At 41.5% G+C, this 23,648-nt stretch overlaps 2 protein-coding genes across 2 annotated transcripts; both read right to left on the minus strand.

Moving 5' to 3' along the window:
• Positions 1 to 1,742: 1,742 nt before the first annotated feature.
• On the minus strand, positions 1,743 to 3,257 carry LOC113660431 (transcobalamin-1-like). The gene is made up of 4 exons (XM_027173933.2): positions 3,097 to 3,257; positions 2,704 to 2,848; positions 2,296 to 2,432; positions 1,743 to 2,198 (listed from the first exon to the last, which is right to left on the minus strand). Exons 1-4 carry the CDS (start codon positions 3,170 to 3,172, stop codon positions 2,137 to 2,139), a joined length of 420 nt encoding a protein of 139 aa, XP_027029734.1. The 5' UTR covers positions 3,173 to 3,257; the 3' UTR covers positions 1,743 to 2,136.
• A 3,179-nt stretch (positions 3,258 to 6,436) lies between these two features.
• LOC125145911 (transcobalamin-1-like) lies at positions 6,437 to 7,951 on the minus strand. Its single transcript, XM_047820712.1, has 4 exons — positions 7,791 to 7,951; positions 7,398 to 7,542; positions 6,990 to 7,126; positions 6,437 to 6,892 (listed from the first exon to the last, which is right to left on the minus strand). The coding sequence occupies exons 1-4, from the start codon at positions 7,864 to 7,866 to the stop codon at positions 6,831 to 6,833; spliced, it is 420 nt and encodes a 139-aa protein (XP_047676668.1). The 5' UTR covers positions 7,867 to 7,951; the 3' UTR covers positions 6,437 to 6,830.
• Positions 7,952 to 23,648: the final 15,697 nt, after the last annotated feature.

Consider the following 23,648-nt stretch of genomic DNA (forward strand, 5'->3'; position numbering starts at 1 on the left):
TCAATTCAATGTCATTTTTGCTTATGCATGTCTGTTCTTTGTTTGGTTTCAACTTATGTTTAACTATTGACTTTGTCCTGGAACAATTTACAACAGCTCATAATCACTCATTAATATTCATAATTAAGTACTTATTTACACTAATAAAATTATTCATTTTGTCTCATTTCCAAGAAAGTTTATATAGTATTATACCTTATTATACATTATGGTTGTCCTTTCCTTTGTTTGGTGTTTAATCATGATTATAAACACTTGATGTAACAAATGTTCAGGGCCCTTTCTTTCTCAGGTTTCATGATGAGTGTTGGGTCTTGTGTGGAATCACAAATAAATTCAGAATCCCAGGTGATTCATCCCCATGTCAGGATCTTGCAATATCCCTAAACAATGATCTGATGTCCCCTTCATGCTATGGCTCGAAACCTTGGGGTAACTATGGACAATCCAATGTTGTTTTTCTCGCATGTTGCTAATTTAACACACTCAAGTCGGTTTCTTCTCTACAACATCAAGAGGATTTGACCATTTTTATCTACACAAACTGCTCAGGTACTTAGTCTAGTCTCTTGTCATTTCGAGATTGGAATACTGCACCTCTCAGCAGGCAGGTCTACATATGAAGGCAATTCAGTCTCTGCAAGTGGTCTAAAATGCAGCTGTACGACTTGTTTTCAACCTTCCTTAAGTTCTCACATACCACCCAACTGCTGCGCTCTCTCCACTGACTTCCGGTAGCTGCACGCATAAGATTAAAACAAAGATTAATCCTGACTGATATCTGATATGTCTGATATTAGCAATTAGAAACTTTATAAACTTTTATTTATTATAAACTTTCACTATAAGGTCTATGTCTGAAGTTTTTGTTTCAGCCAAGCAGGAGATTTGAAAAATCAGAGCCACATAAGGTATTTGCAGATAAATTTGCCCAACACTGTTATACACTGTTGAACATACCTGAAATTCTTACTGGAATCATCTTTCCCTAGATGTCTAAACAGCTGAGTTCTTTAAATTACAGGTGAACACCTACCTCTTCCTGAAAGATGAAAACTAGTTCTTATTTCCCTGTTTGTTTTATGTGTGTATTTAAAAAAAAAATAAAAACAATTGTTTTAGGTTCATGGGATCCTAAGTCTGTAACCTAGTCAACCAGTGTTAATGTATTCATTGATAGACTTCAAAGTACTTTTTTACATCACTCTGGATAAGGGCGTCTACCAAATGCCGCAAATATAAAATGCAAATGTAAATTGCGACCATTTTTACTTTTGGCCATGCCTACCAGTGTGCTATTTTCTCAAAACTTCTATAGCACAAAGTTCCTGGTTGCACTGCATCCATAAAAGTTTACTGTGTTTCCTGGTATGCTTTGCTATTGTAACAGACTTAATCTGTGAGCTGGAGTGAACGATGAGCCTCCGTTTCTTATTTTTTTTAGTTTCATTTCAGTTTAAGCGAACCCGATGTTAAACGCTCGGTTACACTATCCTCCTGTTAGCTTATCTTATATTTCGCTGTTGCTGCATGTTTGTTTCTAAAAGCATGTTTGCATTAAAAAGTGTTCAGTCTATATTGGATAGATAAATAAATAAAATAAAGAAAAATATAGGATATGACTTTAATAAACTTACTGTTAGCTTAACATTAACAGTGTTATTTTTTCCACTTATCATTGTTGTAGAATATTGTGACAAAATAGTTAATGCATACTGAAAACAAGCTTTTACAACCAGCACTGACGTTTAAGCTTTTATTATTTTTCCACCAACAAGTTAAGAGTAAATGTTGAAAAGTGTCATAACCTTGAATAGAAACATTTAGCCAAATTTGTAAGGCATTTGAAAATACACCAAAAATAGCTCAAAATAGGGTTTGCATATAAGGTCAGATAAATCATTTCTCAATGACATTTCAAAAACAAAGTCAGCAACACACATGAAGATTAATTTTGAAGATTACATACAGATTGAAGATTGAAGATTACCTACAGCATGATTAACAGTTCCATGTTTTAATAGGATCCTGTTTTTTTTTCACAGATTTTTTCCATTCATGATTTACCACAATGTATCATGCTTTTTTGTACTGAGTCCAAAAGCCCCATGCTGATTACAGCTCCACTACTTTGGATTACCATTTAGTGAATTTGAGGATAATCGTATCATTTGGGTTTGGTATGTAACAGCCGACACCTGAAAAGGGTAAAGTATTTTATTATATGTTTACATTTAACATATATACACTTTGTATTTTAATCTCAAAGAAATGATATAATACGGAAATACTGACCCACATCAGCCATGATTATGGTGCCATTCTGAGGTTGGATAAGCAACTCCCAGTATGTATGTTTTTTATTGTCCCCTGCCAATCTGTTTACACTTACAAGGAATGGGCCGTAGTTTGGATCCTCTTTAGTGGTGAATCTAATCAGAAATATCAATATTGAATTCATTGTGAAGTAAAGAGTAGAAAATTAATTACAATTTTGGAACTGATCAAAACATCTGATTCAACAAAGATTAATCCTGTATCTCTGATATTTGACATGTCTGATATTAGCAATTATACACTTTTATTTATTATAAACCTTCACTATAAGTTTGTTTCAAACATGCAGGAGATTTGAAAATTCAGAGCCACACCAAGTATTTGCTGGTAAAACTGCCCAACACTATTGTACACTGTTGAACATACCTGAAATTCTTATTGGCTGTTTGGATCTTTCTCATAGCACCAAGTAAGATCCCTCTGTATGCAATGTTAGTGGTGAAAGTCAAATTCTTCTCGTTAGTGAGCGAGTTGTATACAAGTAGTGAAATAGGATACGATGACTGGATATCTGCAAGCAGGAAGTGATGTTAAAATCAATGCATTTTACATTTATCCTGCTTCAGAAGGAAACAAGTAATTTGGAAAGAAAACATACCTTGTTGCATTTCAGTTTAACATTTTCACTTTAATACAAATTTCTACACAGGGATAGTGATGTATCATAGTCTGTCCTTGTTATGTCTATAGAGATCTGTACTGTTTAATGAAAAAAATATCAACTAATACATAAGATACTTTTAATATTTGATTTCTCACCTGAAGTTATAACCAGTGGAGCCATAATGTAAGTGAGCATGAAAATAGACAGAAGAGCTGCAACTTTGAAGGCCATCTTGCTTTTTCTTTGGTCTGGTGAAGTTTGCGTGTGCAGGTATTTGCTCTCATCTGACAGGATTAAATGCTGCAGCACCTTTTTATACCTTTTTTGTTCCTGCCCACTTTTGGTACAATCCAGACCAAACCAGATTTTAGGAAAACATACAAGAAAAAATGTATTGTTTATCTCATTTAAAGCATTTTAGTGCATTAATTTTTGAATTAGCAACAAAGTTTGTCAAGACAGTTGAATTATGGGTGATATAAATAACAATGTAAATCCAAACATAATTTTGTAATTAAAAATTGTGTAACAAGTAAAAACAATCACAAATGACTATTAGCTTTAATTTAAGTGTATTGACATCCAAATTGGGTAAAACTATCTTTATTTTTTTTTTTTTTTTGGACCCTCTCTTTTAAGGGAACAAAAGTAATTTGGCAATGTATTTTCAATGCAGTGTATTTTAAGCAAAGTATATTGGATTTGGATTTGGTGTGGAAGAACCAAGTGTTTTCTACTGGCCATATAACCTTTAATTCACATCATAAGTAAAAATCCCAGAATTAGAGACATATCAGTTACAGTAAATTCTGAAAAATATCAGGTATTTCTGAAAAAAAGGTTAAGCAAGACCTAGGCTTTTTTAGGAAATAACGGGGAGGTCATCATTTGAGACGTTTATGATTTTAAGGGGTCACCATCCAGCCAGTTTGATTTCAGACTCCAATCTTCAAATGTTTTGTTCAAATGAACACTCTGTTCCCTGAACATGTTTCAGGTTTGCATTCCTCAACCATTGAGTGTCTCTAATAACATAACCTGGGCAGGTTTTTCCCATTCCAGCTTGTGACACATGTCTGATGTTGCATACAATTGCCATACTGATGTCACAACAGGTCACAATGTTATGTGAGCAGTTAATGAATGTTGCTCTCCAGGTATATCACCATTTTATCGAACAGTGTTACTGACTTTAACATTAAATCTACATTCTCATAGTATACTTAAAATGGTAGATATGTAATTTTATCTAGATGTTGAGGCAACATTTATATTTGATGCTAATGGTGTAATATGTCCTGTGGGTTATTTAAGATGGATATTAAGATGGATATCCCCTCAGCATATTGCTTGCATAATTAAATGATCTGAACCTTTGTGTTGAACATCCTCCCTATAGTTACACTTTTTAGAGCTAGTAGATCAAGGTGCTCTCATTCCTAATTATGGTCTTCCTAACAAGGGAGCAGATGTGCAGGCCCTGAATACGACTTACCTTATATCTGACTTAGTAAATCAGAGATCTAGATGTATTCCATGAATGTTTTCAGAATTTAAATCAAGTTTACAGTGATTAGTTACATGTTCTTTCTTCGGTTTGGTGTTTAGACAAGATTATAAACACTCAATGTAACAAATGATCGGGACCTTCCTTTATGCCTTTAGGTTCGCCCAAAGGGATGAGAATTATGGTATTATTTTTTGTTTTACCATGATTATGTGATGAAAGATACACGATTTAATCATTTAAGATCAATTCAATGTCATTTTTGCTTATGCATGTCTGTTCTTTGTTTGGTTTCAACTTATGTTTAACTATTGACTTTGTCCTGGAACAATTTACAACAGCTCATAATCACTCATTAATATTCATAATTAAGTACTTATTTACACTAATAAAATTATTCATTTTGTCTCATTTCCAAGAAAGTTTATATAGTATTATACCTTATTATACATTATGGTTGTCCTTTCCTTTGTTTGGTGTTTAATCATGATTATAAACACTTGATGTAACAAATGTTCAGGGCCCTTTCTTTCTCAGGTTTCATGATGAGTGTTGGGTCTTGTGTGGAATCACAAATAAATTCAGAATCCCAGGTGATTCATCCCCATGTCAGGATCTTGCAATATCCCTAAACAATGATCTGATGTCCCCTTCATGCTATGGCTCGAAACCTTGGGGTAACTATGGACAATCCAATGTTGTTTTTCTCGCATGTTGCTAATTTAACACACTCAAGTCGGTTTCTTCTCTACAACATCAAGAGGATTTGACCATTTTTATCTACACAAACTGCTCAGGTACTTAGTCTAGTCTCTTGTCATTTCGAGATTGGAATACTGCACCTCTCAGCAGGCAGGTCTACATATGAAGGCAATTCAGTCTCTGCAAGTGGTCTAAAATGCAGCTGTACGACTTGTTTTCAACCTTCCTTAAGTTCTCACATACCACCCAACTGCTGCGCTCTCTCCACTGACTTCCGGTAGCTGCACGCATAAGATTAAAACAAAGATTAATCCTGACTGATATCTGATATGTCTGATATTAGCAATTAGAAACTTTATAAACTTTTATTTATTATAAACTTTCACTATAAGGTCTATGTCTGAAGTTTTTGTTTCAGCCAAGCAGGAGATTTGAAAAATCAGAGCCACATAAGGTATTTGCAGATAAATTTGCCCAACACTGTTATACACTGTTGAACATACCTGAAATTCTTACTGGAATCATCTTTCCCTAGATGTCTAAACAGCTGAGTTCTTTAAATTACAGGTGAACACCTAACTCTTCCTGAAAGATGAAAACTAGTTCTTATTTCCCTGTTTGTTTTATGTGTGTATTTAAAAAAAAAATAAAAACAATTGTTTTAGGTTCATGGGATCCTAAGTCTGTAACCTAGTCAACCAGTGTTAATGTATTCATTGATAGACTTCAAAGTACTTTTTTACATCACTCTGGATAAGGGCATCTACCAAATGCCGCAAATGTAAAATGCAAATGTAAATTGCGACCATTTTTACTCTTGGCCATGCCTACCAGTGTGCTATTTTCTCAAAACTTCTATAGCACAAAGTTCCTGGTTGCACTGCATCCATAAAAGTTTACTGTGTTTCCTGGTATGCTTTGCTATTGTAACAGACTTAATCTGTGAGCTGGAGTGAACGATGAGCCTCCGTTTCTTATTTTTTTTAGTTTCATTTCAGTTTAAGCGAACCCGATGTTAAACGCTCGGTTACACTATCCTCCTGTTAGCTTATCTTATATTTCGCTGTTGCTGCATGTTTGTTTCTAAAAGCATGTTTGCATTAAAAAAGTGTTCAGTCTATATTGGATAGATAAATAAATAAAATAAAGAAAAATATAGGATATGACTTTAATAAACTTACTGTTAGCTTAACATTAACAGTGTTATTTTTTCCACTTATCATTGTTGTAGAATATTGTGACAAAATAGTTAATGCATACTGAAAACAAGCTTTTACAACCAGCACTGACGTTTAAGCTTTTATTATTTTTCCACCAACAAGTTAAGAGTAAATGTTGAAAAGTGTCATAACCTTGAATAGAAACATTTAGCCAAATTTGTAAGGCATTTGAAAATACACCAAAAATAGCTCAAAATAGGGTTTGCATATAAGGTCAGATAAATCATTTCTCAATGACATTTCAAAAACAAAGTCAGCAACACACATGAAGATTAATTTTGAAGATTACATACAGATTGAAGATTGAAGATTACCTACAGCATGATTAACAGTTCCATGTTTTAATAGGATCCTGTTTTTTTTTCACAGATTTTTTCCATTCATGATTTACCACAATGTATCATGCTTTTTTGTACTGAGTCCAAAAGCCCCATGCTGATTACAGCTCCACTACTTTGGATTACCATTTAGTGAATTTGAGGATAATCGTATCATTTGGGTTTGGTATGTAACAGCCGACACCTGAAAAGGGTAAAGTATTTTATTATATGTTTACATTTAACATATATACACTTTGTATTTTAATCTCAAAGAAATGATATAATACGGAAATACTGACCCACATCAGCCATGATTATGGTGCCATTCTGAGGTTGGATAAGCAACTCCCAGTATGTATGTTTTTTATTGTCCCCTGCCAATCTGTTTACACTTACAAGGAATGGGCCGTAGTTTGGATCCTCTTTAGTGGTGAATCTAATCAGAAATATCAATATTGAATTCATTGTGAAGTAAAGAGTAGAAAATTAATTACAATTTTGGAACTGATCAAAACATCTGATTCAACAAAGATTAATCCTGTATCTCTGATATTTGACATGTCTGATATTAGCAATTATACACTTTTATTTATTATAAACCTTCACTATAAGTTTGTTTCAAACATGCAGGAGATTTGAAAATTCAGAGCCACACCAAGTATTTGCTGGTAAAACTGCCCAACACTATTGTACACTGTTGAACATACCTGAAATTCTTATTGGCTGTTTGGATCTTTCTCATAGCACCAAGTAAGATCCCTCTGTATGCAATGTTAGTGGTGAAAGTCAAATTCTTCTCGTTAGTGAGCGAGTTGTATACAAGTAGTGAAATAGGATACGATGACTGGATATCTGCAAGCAGGAAGTGATGTTAAAATCAATGCATTTTACATTTATCCTGCTTCAGAAGGAAACAAGTAATTTGGAAAGAAAACATACCTTGTTGCATTTCAGTTTAACATTTTCACTTTAATACAAATTTCTACACAGGGATAGTGATGTATCATAGTCTGTCCTTGTTATGTCTATAGAGATCTGTACTGTTTAATGAAAAAAATATCAACTAATACATAAGATACTTTTAATATTTGATTTCTCACCTGAAGTTATAACCAGTGGAGCCATAATGTAAGTGAGCATGAAAATAGACAGAAGAGCTGCAACTTTGAAGGCCATCTTGCTTTTTCTTTGGTCTGGTGAAGTTTGCGTGTGCAGGTATTTGCTCTCATCTGACAGGATTAAATGCTGCAGCACCTTTTTATACCTTTTTTGTTCCTGCCCACTTTTGGTACAATCCAGACCAAACCAGATTTTAAGAAAACATACAAGAAAAAATTTATTGTTTATCTCATTTAAAGCATTTTAGTGCATTAATTTTTGAATTAGCAACAAAGTTTGTCAAGACAGTTGAATTATGGGTGATATAAATAACAATGTAAATCCAAACATAATTTTGTAATTAAAAATTGTGTAACAAGTAAAAACAATCACAAATGACTATTAGCTTTAATTTAAGTGTATTGACATCCAAATTGGGTAAAACTATCTTTATTTTTTATTTTTTGGACCCTCTCTTTTAAGGGAACAAAAGTAATTTGGCAACTGGCTGCTCGGCTATTCTATGCCGAGGGTTAACCACAAAATGTAAACCATTGCTAACAATCAAAAATAGAATGAAAAGTTTAACCTTTGCCAAAAACCTCTTAAAAAGCCTGCAAATTTCTGAAACAACATTCAATGGACAGATAAGACAACTTGCACCATAAAGATTGGAAGAGAAAAGTATAGAGAACAAAATGAACTTTTTCCAATGCCATGGCCATAGACTTAAAAGGTGCAATAATTTTTACACTATTAACCTGGTTTTGTATATAAACACCCCAAATTTAAAGTCTGCACTTTGGGATCATATTCATTATTAAATTTACACTCCAATATACTGTGGTAGATTGCTAAAATAATATAAAAAAAATTGTCAGATTCCACATGCAGCATCTATGAACCTGACTATAGCTTACATAGGCTAACAACTTTTACCTGAGGTCAGGACCCAGCTTTATATCTACAACAATATGGCACATGAATAAAATCAATAGCCCACAAATTACATTAAATTAATCTATCAATATATAAAATTTGATCATGGTCATGTCTGAACACAAGAGAACATTTGTAATAACAAAATTCCCTACTCAATATGTCACCATGAACTGTTTACTCAGGTGTCTCTGATTCACCTGTATGGATTGTGGTGTCATGTCAGTCTCATAATGCCACAGGTGTATTGAAATAAGGAAGCTCCTCTTCAGCAGCTATTCAAGACTGAATAAGAAACCCACTCAACTAAGATAATTGGATTAGCTCGTTCATTTCTTAGATTAACATTTAGATTAAAAAATTTGTACAAACAATCTTGAACATGGCCTTAGTAATACCTATCAGATAATTTCTTGAAAGTATGAAGGATGCCCCCCCACACACACAACCAATACCACCACCACCATCTGTTGTATGACTTGTTGATGTTATTTGTATGTCCAAGAAAAAGGCTGTACTTTCTTTTTCCCATGACTGTATATCTACACATAACACTATGCTACTAAACAATTAAAGTTAAAATAAGCTTTTTGATATTTTCTGTACTGTGTAGAGCCACACCAGTGTACACAGATATCTAATTAAAATAAACATAAAAATGATTTTTTTTAAAAAACAGAAATAGGTGTAGGCAACACAAAAAGCAGTTTTATACTGATTCTGGTTTGAAACTTGTCAGTCAATTTACATTGAAACTAAAGGAAATGTTTTAGTGTTTAAGGTGCAGTGTTTCTCTATAAGTTTATCTAGTCTTGCTAAACATTACAGGAAGAGCTTTGGTTTCAAAATGATCTGCATGCTTACAATTAATACCTTAAGTCACTGAGGAGATGTCAGGCGGAAGAACTTGCCGGAAACCGAAGTGCAATACACAAGGTTTAATAGGGAAACAAACAGGGCATAAGCAGAAAACGGCAAAGAGAACTAAACAGTGAGCTAAACAGCTGCTACGAGCGATAGGTGTGTTAGGTGAAGGTGTGGCTGGTGATCCCTGACAGTGCCACCTCCCCCAGGGGCGGCTCCTGGCGCCCTGACCCTGCGTCTGGGTCGGCCTCGACCCCAGGGCGCAGGACAAAGCGGATGGGCGGCGTGGAAATCCTCCAGGAGTGTCCTATCTAATATATCCCATCTTGCCACCCATGATCTTTCCTCAGGGCCGTAGTCCTCCCAGTCCACTAGGTATTCCAAGCCTCTGCCCTGACGACGAGAGTTCAGCACCTCTAGCACAGTGTAAACTGAGGACTGGTCCAGCACTTCCGGTGGAGGGGGCCTTGCCTCACCCGAATGTTGATTGGTCGATGGGGTGTACGGCTTGAGGAGCGACATGTGGAAGGTGGGGTGAATCCGGTACTGCGGGTAGAGTTCCAGCCGATACGCCGCCTTGTTGATCTGCCGTTTGATCCTGAAAGGCCCGATGTATTGGGGGCTCAGTTTCCTGCAGGGGAGCCGTCGACGGAGATCCTTAATCGACCAAGTCCCCGGGCCGGTAAGATGGGGCCTCCAACCTCCGTGCATCCACGTGTCGCCGAGTCGCTCTCAAAGCCCTGTGCAGTTGATTATGTGCAGCCTCCCATGTCCTGACACTCTCCTGGAACCAGTGGTCCACCACGGGCACGTTGGATGGCTCATCGGACCAGAGAAACAGCGGGGGTTGAAACCCCAATACGGTGTGAGTCCGGTGGTGTTCTGGTGCAATGAGTTCTGCGCATGTTCAGCCCATGGCAGAAACCGGCTCCACTCCAACTGGTCCTGATGGCAATACATCCTCAGGTATTTCCCCAGCTCCTGTATCTTTCTCTCAATCTGGCCATTAGATTGCAGGTGGTACCCCGACAACAGATTGACCGTGACTCCCAGTAGCCGGAAAAACACCCTCCAGACGTGTAAGGTGAACTGGGAGCCCTGGTCCGACACTATCTCCTCCGGGAGACCGAGGTTGCGGAAGACATGTTGAAAGAGGGCTTCTGTTGTTTCTAGAGCCGTTGGGAGGCCTCGGAGAGGGACAAAGGGGCAGGCTTTGGAGAATCGATCCACGACCACCAGGATGCAGGTAAAGCCTGCCGACCGTGGTAAATCCGTCATGAAGTCGATGCCAATGTGTGACCACGGCCGTTGGGGAGTAGGTTGAGGGATGAGTTTGCCCACAGGTAAGTGTCGGGGAGTCTTTAAGATGGCATAGATGTTGCAGCCCTGGACGAGCGCATCGGCCTTTCCATTTCTTGACCCCGGCCGGTAGGTGATGCTGAAACTGAACCAGGTGAAGAAGAGAGCCCATCATGCCTGACGGGGGTTCAGTCGTTTGGCCTCACAAAGGTATTGGAGATTTTTTTGATCCGTGATGACCGTAAACGGATGCATGGCCCCCTCAAGCCAATGTCTCCACTCCTCCAGGGCCAGCTTGATGGCTAGGAGCTCTCTGTTGCCGATGTCATAGAGGGTTCTCGGGACAACTTCTTTGAGAAATAGTCGAGGTAGATTCCCCGACAGTTGGGAGAGGGTGGCCCCTACGCCTGTGGATGACGCGTCCACCTCCACCACAAATGAGGACTGGGGTTTTGGATGGTGGAGGAGTGGAGCAGCACAGAACCTTTTACGCAACTCCTCGAAGGCTTCCTGCGCCTCGGGGGTCCAGGAGAGGGCCTTGGCTTTCCGACGAAGGAGGGACGTAGTGAAGTGGCTGAAACCCCAATGAACCGGCAGTAGAAGTTTGCGAATCCCAAAAACCTTTGGAGCTCCTTGATCGGGGTGGGAACCGGCCAGCACTGCACTGTCATCACCTTCCTCTCGTCCATCCTGATACCTGCAGCATTGATGTTGTAGCCCAGGAACTGTACTTACGAGCGGTGGAACTCACACTTGGGGAGGTTGAGGTACAGCCGGTGTTCCCGAAGCAGGGTGAGTATTTTGGTCACATGGTCGTGATGGTCTTCCTGAGTCCTGGAATAGATCAAGATGTCGTCGATGTATATGATCACAAACTGGTGGAGGAAGGGACGGAAAATCCCTTGGGACATGAAGGTCTGAAAGACCGCCGGAGAAATGGAAAACCCATACGGCATGACCCGGTACTCATAGTGGCCAGAGGGGGTAATAAACGCCGTCTTCCATTTGTCCCCCTTACGTATACGCACCAAGTTGTACGCACTCCGGAGATCCAACTTGGTGAAGATGCAGGCCTCACGCAGCTCCTCTAGGTGCATTTAGGCCCCTGTAGTCGATGCATGGCCACAATCCACAATCCTTCTTCTCTACAAAAAAGAAGCTCAAAGCAGCCGGGGAGGAAGACGGGGTGATGAAGCCCTGTTGGAGGGCCTGTTGGATGTAACTTTCCATAGCTTGATGTTCCAGGGATGAATCGACCCTTAGGCAGCTTGGCCCCCGGTATCAGGTCGATGGCACAGTCCCACTACCGATGTGGAGGAAACTGGGTGGCGGCTTCCTCACTGACAATGTCCGTGAAGGCTCGATATTTGTGTGGAATGTCCACCTGAACGGGCTGGGGAGCACCCTCCACCTGAGTTGCTGCCAGGGTCAAAGGCATCTGGAGGGGAGTTGGGAGTGGACGTAGACAATTCTGCCGGCAGGTGGGGCTTGGGTCGCATGGGTCCCAGGAACATGTGGGGGAGTGCTTGGATAGCCAGAGATGACCCAGGATCACATCCACTGTAGAACCCTCCAGTACGAGAAGCTGTATCTCTTCTTGGTGGAGCACCCCGACCTGGAGGACGAGGAGTGGAGTACAGTACTTGATCTTGCCTTTACCTAAGGGTCGTCCCTGGATGGTCTGGACAGCCATCTCCCGTGTTCCCCTCTCCCGGCGTAGCTGGAGGTGTTCTAAACACGCCTGGGAGATGAAATTTCCCGCGGAGACAGAGTCGACTAGGGCGCTGGCCAACAAAGAGAGAGCAGGAGTTACTAAGGTGACGGTGAGGGTGGACAGGTGAGTAACATCAGAGGAAAGCTTAACCGCACTCATGGTCTGACGAGGAGGTCGAGCCGGACACTGGGCCATGTGATGCCCTCTCTTTCCACAGTAGAGATATGCTCTGTTCGCCCAACGGCACTCCCTTTCCTGCTGAGACAGCCGCTGTGATCCGAGCTGCGTGGGTTGAGATTCAGGAGCTGATGACACCCTCAAGGCTTGGGATGGTTCTGGGATCCTGCAGGCCGCAAGGTGTTGGGAGATGCGGATGGATCACTGGATGAAAGCCTCCAGCCCCAGAGTGTCGTCATACGTAGCTATTGCCAGCCAGAGCTCCTGATTTAATCCCATGCGATACGTTCCCAGCAGCGCCGTCTCATTCCACCCACTGGTGGCCGCCACAGTGCGGAAACGGAGGCTGTAATCTGAAACGCTGTCTGTTCCCTGGCGGAGGTTGAACAGCTGATCGGCAGTTGAGGGTGGTGCTGAATACCTCGGTGAAGTGTTCCGTGAAGGCGGCGTATGACGTCACGGCCGGGCTTACCGTGCTCCAGAGTGCTTGGCTTGGCTCTTGGCAGCCGGTGCAAACGCCTCTCGGAGCGCGGCGGTGAGCTCCCTCACAAACTCTGATGAGGCCGCGGGTTGTGAATCCATGATGAGGTAATGCTGGGTAATTCCTTCTCCGTTTTCTGGTGCCCCTTGTTTTGGGTCCGTTCTTCTTTCAGGCGGAAGAACGTGCCGGATACCGAAGTGCAATACACAAGGTTTAATAGAGAAACAAACAGGGCAAAAGCAGAAAATGGCAAAGAGAACTAAACAGTGAGAACAATAGTCTGACACGTAGTGTAAGTAGCTGGTGTAGTCCAGCAATGTTCATCAGCCTGAACTGTAGAATGGACAATGAGCTTGGTGGGGAACGGCGATTATATAGCCGGGAGGCTGATGAGTGCCAAGTGTAGCCCATTAGTAAGTAGGAGGGCTGCTAGGAGCGATAAATGTGTTAGGTGAAGGTGTGGCTGGTGGATCCCTGCCAGGAGAATAACTGAGTCTCTTCCTAACCAATTTGTGGTTTTCTATATTGATTTGGAAATATGGTTCCAGTAAATGATATTAAGGTGGGCTGGTACAAATAATACGTGGGAAAATTAGTGGTGGTGGTGGTGGTGGTGGCCAATCACCAGTAAAATGATACATTGCACAATACATCACACAATACAAGTTGTAACGACAGTCAAATAACATAGTAGGTCAAATTCAGTACATATCTAGAGCCTGTAAGCCTGTCAAACTGACAGTAGCATAAGGCGAGCGGTGAAAAACTATTCCGTGCAGCAAGGGTAAGGCTTTGTGTAGGGCTGCTGCTGACAGATCATTGTCCATTGGCTGTAGTCTGTCCTCCTAATCAGAAGTTAAAAAATCATGCTGTTATTTTTCACTTTGGTTAAAATAAAATAAATCAAACTGACCTCGGCCCAAGCCAGCTGGCCAACTATATGCCAAATTCAAACCTCCCCTTTATCTCCAAGATTTTAGAAATGGTTGTAGCTCAGCAGTTATGCTCATACAGTACCTACATAGGAATAATATTCATGAAATGTATCAGTCAGGATTTTGGCCTCATCATAGTACAAAGACAGCACTGGTTAAAATTGTAAATGGCCTGTTACTGGCCTCTGATCAGGGTTGTGTCTCTTTGCTGGTGTTCCTTGATCCTATCAGCTTTTGACACCATTGACTATGCTATTCTACTTGAAAGGCTAGAACATGTTGTTGATGTTAAAGGGACAGCCTTCTCAGGTGTCATCGAGCATCAAGGCAGGATACACCCTGGAAGGAGTGCCAACCCATCGCAGGGCACACACACTCTCATTCACTCACGCAATCACACACCACGGACAATTTTCCAGGGATGCCAATCAACCTACCATGCATGTCTTTGGACCGGGGGATTAAACCGGAGTACCCGGAGGAAACCCCCGAGACCATGCTAAACACTAAGCCACCGTGCTCCCCGATACCATGACCAGCAGAATAGTAATCCCTATACGCATAATCCCTGCAAGCCAGTCTCCAGAAAACAGCCATTTGTACCATACCGGTTTGGGGCACTAGTATTGTGAACCATCTGATCTTGGGTGGCTTTCATCCGACTTACACCCTTGCTTTATATGTGGAGTTATAATTTTTTTTTTGCTGTACTTTGGGCAAACGACTAACACTATAGAACCATAAGGGGTGTATTGTATTACCTTGCAGCAATGGTCTACTGGTTTTCCTGCAATAATTATGCTGATAGCTTCATTTTTGAGGAATTTACTGCACCTGGTTGGTTAATGAATAATGAATTCCTGTCCATTAACAAGGTCACAATTTGTATTTTGGACAGGACCACTATAATCATGAGAATACTTGACAAAGTATTTTCATTTTGGTCATAGGGCTTTGTGTTAATAATAGGGCTAATAAACCCACTGCACGCCATATATGGTGTTGCATTGCTAATTGTGCCTCAGAGGAGTTGAAAATGGCCAATATGATCGGGGACACTGTGTGGCGCTGGTACACTTGCTGGCCATGTATCTCTGGTCTATCCCTGAATGACATTTATTGCATTGTCTTTGTACAGTTTCATTAGCCTTTGGCCTGGTGGTAAGAATGCCATTAGTCACATGTTCAGCATGGGTTGTATTACCATGGGTTGCAGCACTTTCTTTATGAGATCTTATTCTGGCTAATAACGGGATAAATCCTAGGTATTGTAGGACACTCTGATGAGAGGGACACAGAAGCACAGCACAGAGACCAAGGAGTTAGGTGCAAATCACAAACGTGTTTGTTTGCAAACACAGTGCATTGGAAATGTGGTATTTTTAGCAGTGAAAGAGAAACTTGCATGCTGATTCAGGCTTTGGTGAGGATCCCAGGAGAAGGTTCCCCTCTTGGGGAGAGCATTGGAGGAGTCTCAGTGGAGGATGACTGGTGAGCCCAGGAGCTTGATGCAGACTTGGCAGATGTTGAAACCTTTGGCTATCCAGAGGACTCTGAAAATACAGCACAGGGATACAGCACATTAGCTCCTTCCATGGGTGTCACCCTCTTACTTCCTGCTGAGTACAGAGCCTGGCTTTCGGCTGTGGTGTTCTGCTGTTGTGCCCCAGCAACACTCCTGATTGGTCCTCGAGCTTTTGGCAGGATTTTTTTTAGCTTGATTCAGCAGCACTGACTGTGGTGCTGAAATGCTGAGGAGTTGTCCTTGGTACTGCAATGCTGACACTTTCTTTTAGCGGTGGATTTTCCATGGTGAAGGGCAACTGTACACAGTATATAATTATTGGATCAGACTGTACACATCATATAATTATCAGGATAAGCAACGGTGCTAAAGTCTACTGACTTGGAGGAGTGGGTTCATCTGTGTAATGATGAGTCGTAAGACTGAGGATCCATTTGCAGCTTTAATATATAATCTCGGAAACAACAGGCAGAGTTCAGTACCGGTAAACACGACAGTGTAGGTAAGGCAAAAACGTAGTCAGAACAACAGGCAAAAGGTCAGGGCAGGCAGAAATCAGTCGTGAGGCAAAATACAGAAACAGATCAAAAACCAGAAACAGGAACAATCAGACAACGCTCAGAATGATAGCCGTAGCAAATCAAGACTTCGCAATGGGGTCAAGTTCGTTTGCTTATTTAAGTGCGCCAGCTGATAGAGAACAGCTGGTGCACTGATTAGGCTGAGCGGGGTGTAGTGGGAAGTGTAGTCCGGGAGCGCTTAATACTCCGGAGACGATTCTCTCCGTTGTGGGTGCGGAGGTGAGGCAGGTGTGCTGATCATGACAATCTGGGGTTTGTTGCAATTTCTACGGTCATGGCTGTGTTGGAAAAGGCTCACTGGGTGATGGAAACCTAAAGGCCTTCTATTTGTAGGTGAGAGGCTTCCTTTACCTGAGCCTGTATATGGCACATTGGGCCTTTCCTAAATCCTGAATCTGGCCTGGACACTATGGCTGTGGGCACACCGTATGGACCTTTCCACTGAGAACATCTGCCTTCATTCCGAGTTATTTTGCCGGCATTGCTATGCATAGACTTCAGTGGGGGATGCCCGTCGCTTCCTGTTTGTTCGCAGGGGGGTGTCAGCTCATTGAGTGCCGTGGGTTTAACTCAGCGGGACGGCCTATCTTATTCGGAACCGTCACTGTCCCAGACCTCCAGGTTCTTGGCCCAGAGCACCAGTCTACGCAAACCATTAAAAGTCAGTTCATAGTAGTAGGAGTAGGGAGTGTCCAGTCCCAATGGTCAGGACCTAAAAAGGAGCTGCATCCCTGTGCATATTTCACCATCTGATGGCACTGAAGAGCAACCACAATTTAGGGCAGCAGTGTCCAATCTTATCCACAAAGGGCCGGTGTGGGTGCCAACCATTCCAACCAAGCAGAAGCCACACCAGAGTCTACTAAAAGCGAAGAACAACTGATTAAATCAGGTGTGGCATCTGCTTGGTTGGACTGAAAACCTGCACCCACACCGGCCCTTTGTGGATAAGATTGGACACCGCTGATGTAGCGGATCACGATCTCCTGGCCATCAAATTTGCACTGGAGGAATTAAGGCATTGGCTGGAGGGGGCCAAGCACCCATTCATCATTCAGACAGATAACAACAACCTGACCTACTGTACATCCAGCAAGCCCAGCGACTGAATCCACGGCTGACCAGGTAGTCCCTGTTGTTTGCGTGGTTTGGTTTTGTCCTATATTTCAAACCTGGCTCGAAGAACACTAAATCGAATGCTTTCTCCCTCCAGTGGGATTCCCCAGTGGAGGACCCCAAACCCCAACCCATAATTCCATCTTCCAGAATAGTGGCAACTTTATGTTGGGGCTTCGTTGCTGCCTGCCAGACATGCGCCCAAGGATGGGTCCACACGACTTGCTCCAGCCCCTATCTATACCATCCCGTCCGTGTTCACACCTCTCCCTAGACCTCATCCTCAATGGTCTGCCACGGTCTTTGGGAATGAGTGTGACACTATTAGTAGTGGCTTGGTTTTCTAAGGCATGCAAATTTATCCCACTGCCCAAACCCACATCAGCCAAGTAAAACGTCTGCTACAGCACGTTGTACGTATGAACGGCTTCCCTTCTGACCTGGTCTCGGACTGGGATTCACGGTATGTGTCCAGGTAGATAAGACCAGGTAGCAATCTTGTTGTATGAGCTGTGTGGAGCTGCACTAGATTGTCTCCCAACTCTTTCGGTGTATGATTTTCTCTTTTCATGATTTTTGATTTTTGCCTTTTCTTTAAAAGGGCATTTTCTATTATTTTAGGTGACCCAAAGCACTGACTCCTGCTGTTGCAGGAATGTGTACAGTACTCAACCTGTTTGCATGCTCTGACATCTCTGAATGGGCCCTAGCCATTTAAACCAGTTTATGGTCGCCGTGCCGTCTATGGCACGGAAGTCAAAATGACCACTAGGGGATGAGCCAGAAACAAGCTTCATTGCAGCTTTAAAGCATTAAATCCTCTAAATACACGAAAAAAAATATTTTTCTAGTAAAGCTTATACTCTTTTTTTAAGCCCACACGCAAAGCATAATATGATTCATAGCCGGCATACTATTTGAAACAAAATTTGTAGTAAACTGACCTAGGTGGCACTATACCAGTTTTTCCCTTACCTTTAGAAGCTTCCCTTTCTTCACTGGGGTAATATTTTCCAAAACAAATATTTCACAAAAATCCCCAAAGGTCCAAGGAACTGTGTAAGCCTTTTAATCCAAAACGCTTTGGTCACCTCGCAAATATTCTGCTTGTGATCCGAAAACTGGAAACAGTAGTGTGCCACCATCTGGTTTATCGGCTCTAACTTCTCATTGGGGTTTCAAAAATTACACTGATGCATCATATTTATAGCCCAGGGCCTAACGAATCAAACAAGACCTCACTTGAGCCAATCGGCGCTTGTATTGCAGAGATAGACGGCTGAGAAGCCAATGATGTCATGGCATCATTTTTGGGAACCCTCCTTTGACTGACAATTGCTCCTTCCAATAGCAATGAAATGGTCTGGGACCTCTACAGCTCTTTAGCCAATGGTATGCAACATGCCACGTCTCCGAAGCCTCAGTCTGCACAAAAAAGTTGCGAAAAGGATTTATTGCACAATCCTCGACTTTTTCACACTCTCACAGCTCAGGGTGTCAGGTTACAGGCCTTTTTTCACAGCAGACTTGTAGACAGAGAGGCTCTGTTTGTTTTAGGCCTTTTAAACTGAGCATGCAGTCTTTTAATTCAAAGTTATACAGTAAACAAGTAAACAAGAACACATGACTAAAAAAAAAATATTTTTATTGAAGCCATTTTTGGGTCTTCTGACTTGATTTTTTTTTTTTGGTGAAAGCCAAGACATGTGGCTATGACCCTCAGTTGTTATTTGGTTCCTAGCATGTTCCAGAGAAATAAGATTAATCAGTTTATCAGGTAAACAACTCAGGCGGAAATCAAAACCTTCCATTCTAGCCTCTGTGACTTTGTGCCAGTAAGGCCTAGAATCAATCTGACACTTGTATCTGAAACTAGAGAATCTCTTCTTTCCAATGAGACCAGTGTGTGTTAAAATATGTGGGAGCTGTACCACTTTTTGTTGGGTAGGTCATGTAGGCGAAAAACCTGCAAAAAGGGGGCAAGGTCCTGAACAGGTTAAAGGGATGATTGAGTTTGATTGCCGCTGTGGCATTCACCCTCTCACTGGGAAGGGCAGAGAGCCAGGCTCAGCAGCTATAGGGAGGTAAGATGGCAAACCTCCTAGAGGTACTAATGTGTTTTCTCTCCTCATTTATCTTGAAAAATCTTCCAGCTGACCAACTCGCCACCTGCCTGCTGAGCCTGTGCCATGCTCCTGGGACAACATTTCCCCCTCACTGCCAGCTAGACTCTCATATTTCAGAGATGTCTGGACCCACTATAGACTCACCTTGCCATGAGCTGGGTGGATTTTTCCAAAGTACTGCATCTTCTCTCCCACACTTTCTCACTCCCTCACCCCACATACCCAAGCTAAATATATACACTGTGTGTATTCTTGCACCTGATCCCTGGCTCAGTGCTATTCTTTCCTGTCTGCCGATCTAAAGTTCCCTACACTGGTGGAGAATGTGGATGTGGAGTATTGTGGAGAATTATTGGATGCACTGGAGCACACCATAGACACTTTGGAAATCGTCCGGGATGCATAGAATGAGTCGGAACTGGTTTAGGGAGGAGAAGGAGGAAATATTTGGGATATTTGTGTAAACAAGATCTAGCGTGTTTGCCCCTCTTGTAGCAAAGTCCACATACTGATTGAATTTAGGGAGTACTGTTTTGAAATTTAAATGATTTAAATCTCTGGTGATAATAAACAGTCTGTCAGAGTACACATTCTGCAAATCTCTAATAGCCCCATAGAGCTCACATAGAGCCTCTTTAGAATTCACACTGGGGGAATGTACACTCAGACAATGAAAACCGTGGTGAATTCACATGGCAATTAAAATGGCCTGCATCACAAACTCCACTAACAATGATCAGCTCAACTAGTTCTTGTACCATTCTGTGTTAATGTAAACACACATTCCACCACCGTGAGCCTTACCGCACAGAGCTGCATTTCTGCGGCATGAAACAAGGTAAGCCTGTCTAGCTGAATAGCTTTGTCACTGAGCAACAACTCTATGAAAACAAAGAAGCGTCAGTTTTCAAACTCTCACCGCATGGTCTGCTTCAGTCAGATGTAGTTCTGTTTATTGTCCAGGGAGCAAACATTTGAGAGTAGAATGGATGGGAGGGTTTTAGCCTAGCATGGATATGCACCCACTTACTGTGCTTCTGCTTCCTTGAGCACCACTTTTGGTGTCACCTGATGCCAGTAACCCGGAGAGGGACACCGAAAGGGAGTACTAGAGGCCTGGTTTCCACAGCAAGGGGAGGTCAAGAAGTCGCTTAGTTACCACCTTTGCAAGTCGTTCAGGTTTTCAGACTGTGGAGTGGAAGCCCTCATGTCTGTGTCACTTTCTGGCCATAACCTTTTAGTTATGCTGTCATAGCTAGTCTTGCTGGAGTCCCTGTCATTACTTTGCACATAATTTACATTGTCCATCACCTGATTACAATCATACATAACAATATTCTTCTTCTCTCTCTCTCTCTCTCTCTCTCTCTCTCTCTCTCTCTCTCTCTTACTCCGAGTTCCTAGTTTGATAGACTTTCTCAATCCATGCATTCTACCCCTGGTTGCAGTCTCGTTGCCTCGTGGTCACCCTTCCAGGGATTGATCTGCATGTTCAGCCAGTGACTCATGGGATTGCTGTGGATGGGGCTGCCTGGAGACTATCATGTCTTCTTTGAACCAATGTCGCAACAAACTTTATGGTATGGTCTGTATCAGCAAACATTTGAATTATGCTACGACCTTCCTGCTTAGACATGACTAGCCTGGGTTTGCAGACACCAAGAAAAGGGTGGGTCAAAAGCAGAAGGCTAAAGCTCTGACTAAACCTGTGTCATCTGTGTTCCAACAGGCCACTTGAGAGAAGATTTTTGGGAAGGAGCAGAAAGAAGATGAGTGGCTGAAGCATTGCTGGGGTCAGGTTTTGCAGGGGGAGGGCAAGAGAACAAACCTCTACTAACTGCTGCTCACGTCGTACTTCCTAGTGAGAAATGGACTCTTGTACCACCACACGGACAAGAGAGGGGAGCCCTGTGACCTACTGACCATCCCCCACCGATGCAACCCCATCCTCCTGCACCTGGCACACTCTCACCCTCTGTGGGACACCTTCGCCCCAAAAACACCTTGGAGAGACTGCGGGAGCAGTTCACGTGGTCCGGCATGGACCTAGAGGATGACTTTAAATACTTATTTAAATAAGGTCAAATACTTATTACTCATTCATTTTCATCTTTAACTTTATATCTTTATCTAATGTAGTGTAATATAAAGGCTGCATTTATTGGTCTATGTTGTAAATATTAATGCTTGCTAAATTAAAAGTGAATTTATGTTTCAAGAATGATGCTGTCAGGACTCAGCCAGGACTTTGGCCATGTGCATCTGTTTACATTCCTTGTCACGTGTCTGCCCCGCCTTCGTCTGCTCCTCCCTGTCTACATGCTTGTTTCCTATTGTGATTACCCTGTGTATTTAACTGTGGCGCGTTGCCTTGCGCAGCGCGGAATCTACTGTTGTCTTGTCCTGTCTTTAGTCCATGTCCTGTTTAGTGTTTCTGTTATTAAACCCTGTTTGTTTCGCCATCCTGCATCTGGGTCTGTTCTGTCCCTCGTTCATGACAGATACATATTATATTATAATAATGTAATAATAATTACACTAATAACTGCACTGATAAATCAGCTTTTATTTTTGATTAACTTTTACTTTACTTTAATTTACTTTACTTTTAAATTTGCAGTACGTTTCCTCTCCAAAAAAAACAAAGCAAGAGCTACTGAAAATAGGAAATCACAGGGGGAACAGAATTTCCTGGAATCCAGAGAAATTTGTTCTCACTTTATATTATACCATGAGGGTTAATAATTCACTAAAGTGATGCTGGTGAAGTATACATTGCCTTCATTATGTATGACAAGTTTCAGCTATAGAACAGTCTCAAAATGGGAAATCACAGAGGGAACAGAATTTTCTTGGAATCCGGGGGTTAATAATGCACTAAATTGATGCTGGTGATGTACATGAATGGCCTTTATTATGTATAACAAGTTTCAGCTACAGAACAGTCTCTTACTCTAAAATCACATGGGGAATAGAATTTCCTGGAATCCAGGCAAATCTGTTCCCCTCTGTATATTACAGTCTGGGGATCAATAACGCACCTGGACCTCTCAGTCCTCAAATGATGCTTAACCATATCCCCACTGCCATAAAGACAAGCTACAGAAAAACAGCATGTTTATTGAGAAATTTAATCAAATTATATTTATACAACGAGTATTCAAATATATACACTAAATAAATCCAATAAAAGCAACAAGAGAAGAAAAACTCAATAAAATTTTACTAAAAGTGAATTCTTGTGAAAATGTGCATATGCAAGTGTCTCATTCTATTTTTCAGTACATTCTGAGCAATAAAGGTTTTCTTCTGCTCATGGGTTGATTTCTTCCCCACAGAACTGATACAAATCACTCAAATCCTCTAAGAAAGTGTATAAATCAGATTTAGAGACTGGATTACTCACTCACTCACTGACTCATTTTCTGACAGCTGACTCACTGACAGCATCAAGGTAGGATACACCCTGACAGAGTGCTAACCCATCGCAGGGCTTACACACACTCTCATTCACTAACGCAATCACACACTACGGACAATTTTCCAGAAATGCCAATCAACCTACCATGCATGTCTTTGGACCAGGGGAGGAAAAAGGAGTACCCGGAGGAAACCCCCTAAGCAGAGAACATACAAATTCCGCACACACAAGGCGGAGGCGGAAATCGAACCCCGACCCTGGAGACTGAATTAATTATACATTAATCAGCTTTAACATTAAAGCCACTGACTGGTGATTTGAACATTTGATTATGTCATTACAGAGGCATTTGTAAAGGGGTGGGATATATTAGACAGCAAGTAAGGAGTCAGATCTCAAAGTGTTTTGGTAGGACATAGGCAAGCATAAGGATCTGAGTGACTTTGACATGATCTAAGTCATTGGTTCTAATATTATGGCTGATGGGTGTATCTGAATCTAAAACCTTTTTACATCTAACATTCAGCAGCATTTGTAATAGTAACATTAAGTGTTTGTAAACCTACACCAACTAACTATGAATTTTATTACAGAGTCACAAGGAAATGTTTGAAATAAACAATTTAAATTAGCTTGATTTCTGCTTTAGTTGGTCCTGCTCTCTTTAATTAAGTCACACGAA

This window comes from Tachysurus fulvidraco, chromosome 11, assembly GCF_022655615.1.
Source record: "Tachysurus fulvidraco isolate hzauxx_2018 chromosome 11, HZAU_PFXX_2.0, whole genome shotgun sequence".
Taxonomy (NCBI): domain Eukaryota; kingdom Metazoa; phylum Chordata; class Actinopteri; order Siluriformes; family Bagridae; genus Tachysurus; species Tachysurus fulvidraco.

Bases quoted from the DNA above. Each gene is read 5' to 3' on its own strand.
- LOC113660431 (XM_027173933.2), bottom strand. From the start codon at position 3,172: ATGGCCTTCAAAGTTGCAGCTCTTCTGTCTATTTTCATGCTCACTTAC. The intron at 2,849-3,096 runs GTGAGAAATCAA...TCCTGCTTGCAG, and splicing joins TCCACTGGTTATAACTTCAG to ATATCCAGTCATCGTATCCT. The intron at 2,433-2,703 runs GTATGTTCAACA...ATTTCTGATTAG, and splicing joins ACAGCCAATAAGAATTTCAG to ATTCACCACTAAAGAGGATC.
- LOC125145911 (XM_047820712.1), bottom strand. From the start codon at position 7,866: ATGGCCTTCAAAGTTGCAGCTCTTCTGTCTATTTTCATGCTCACTTAC. The intron at 7,543-7,790 runs GTGAGAAATCAA...TCCTGCTTGCAG, and splicing joins TCCACTGGTTATAACTTCAG to ATATCCAGTCATCGTATCCT. The intron at 7,127-7,397 runs GTATGTTCAACA...ATTTCTGATTAG, and splicing joins ACAGCCAATAAGAATTTCAG to ATTCACCACTAAAGAGGATC.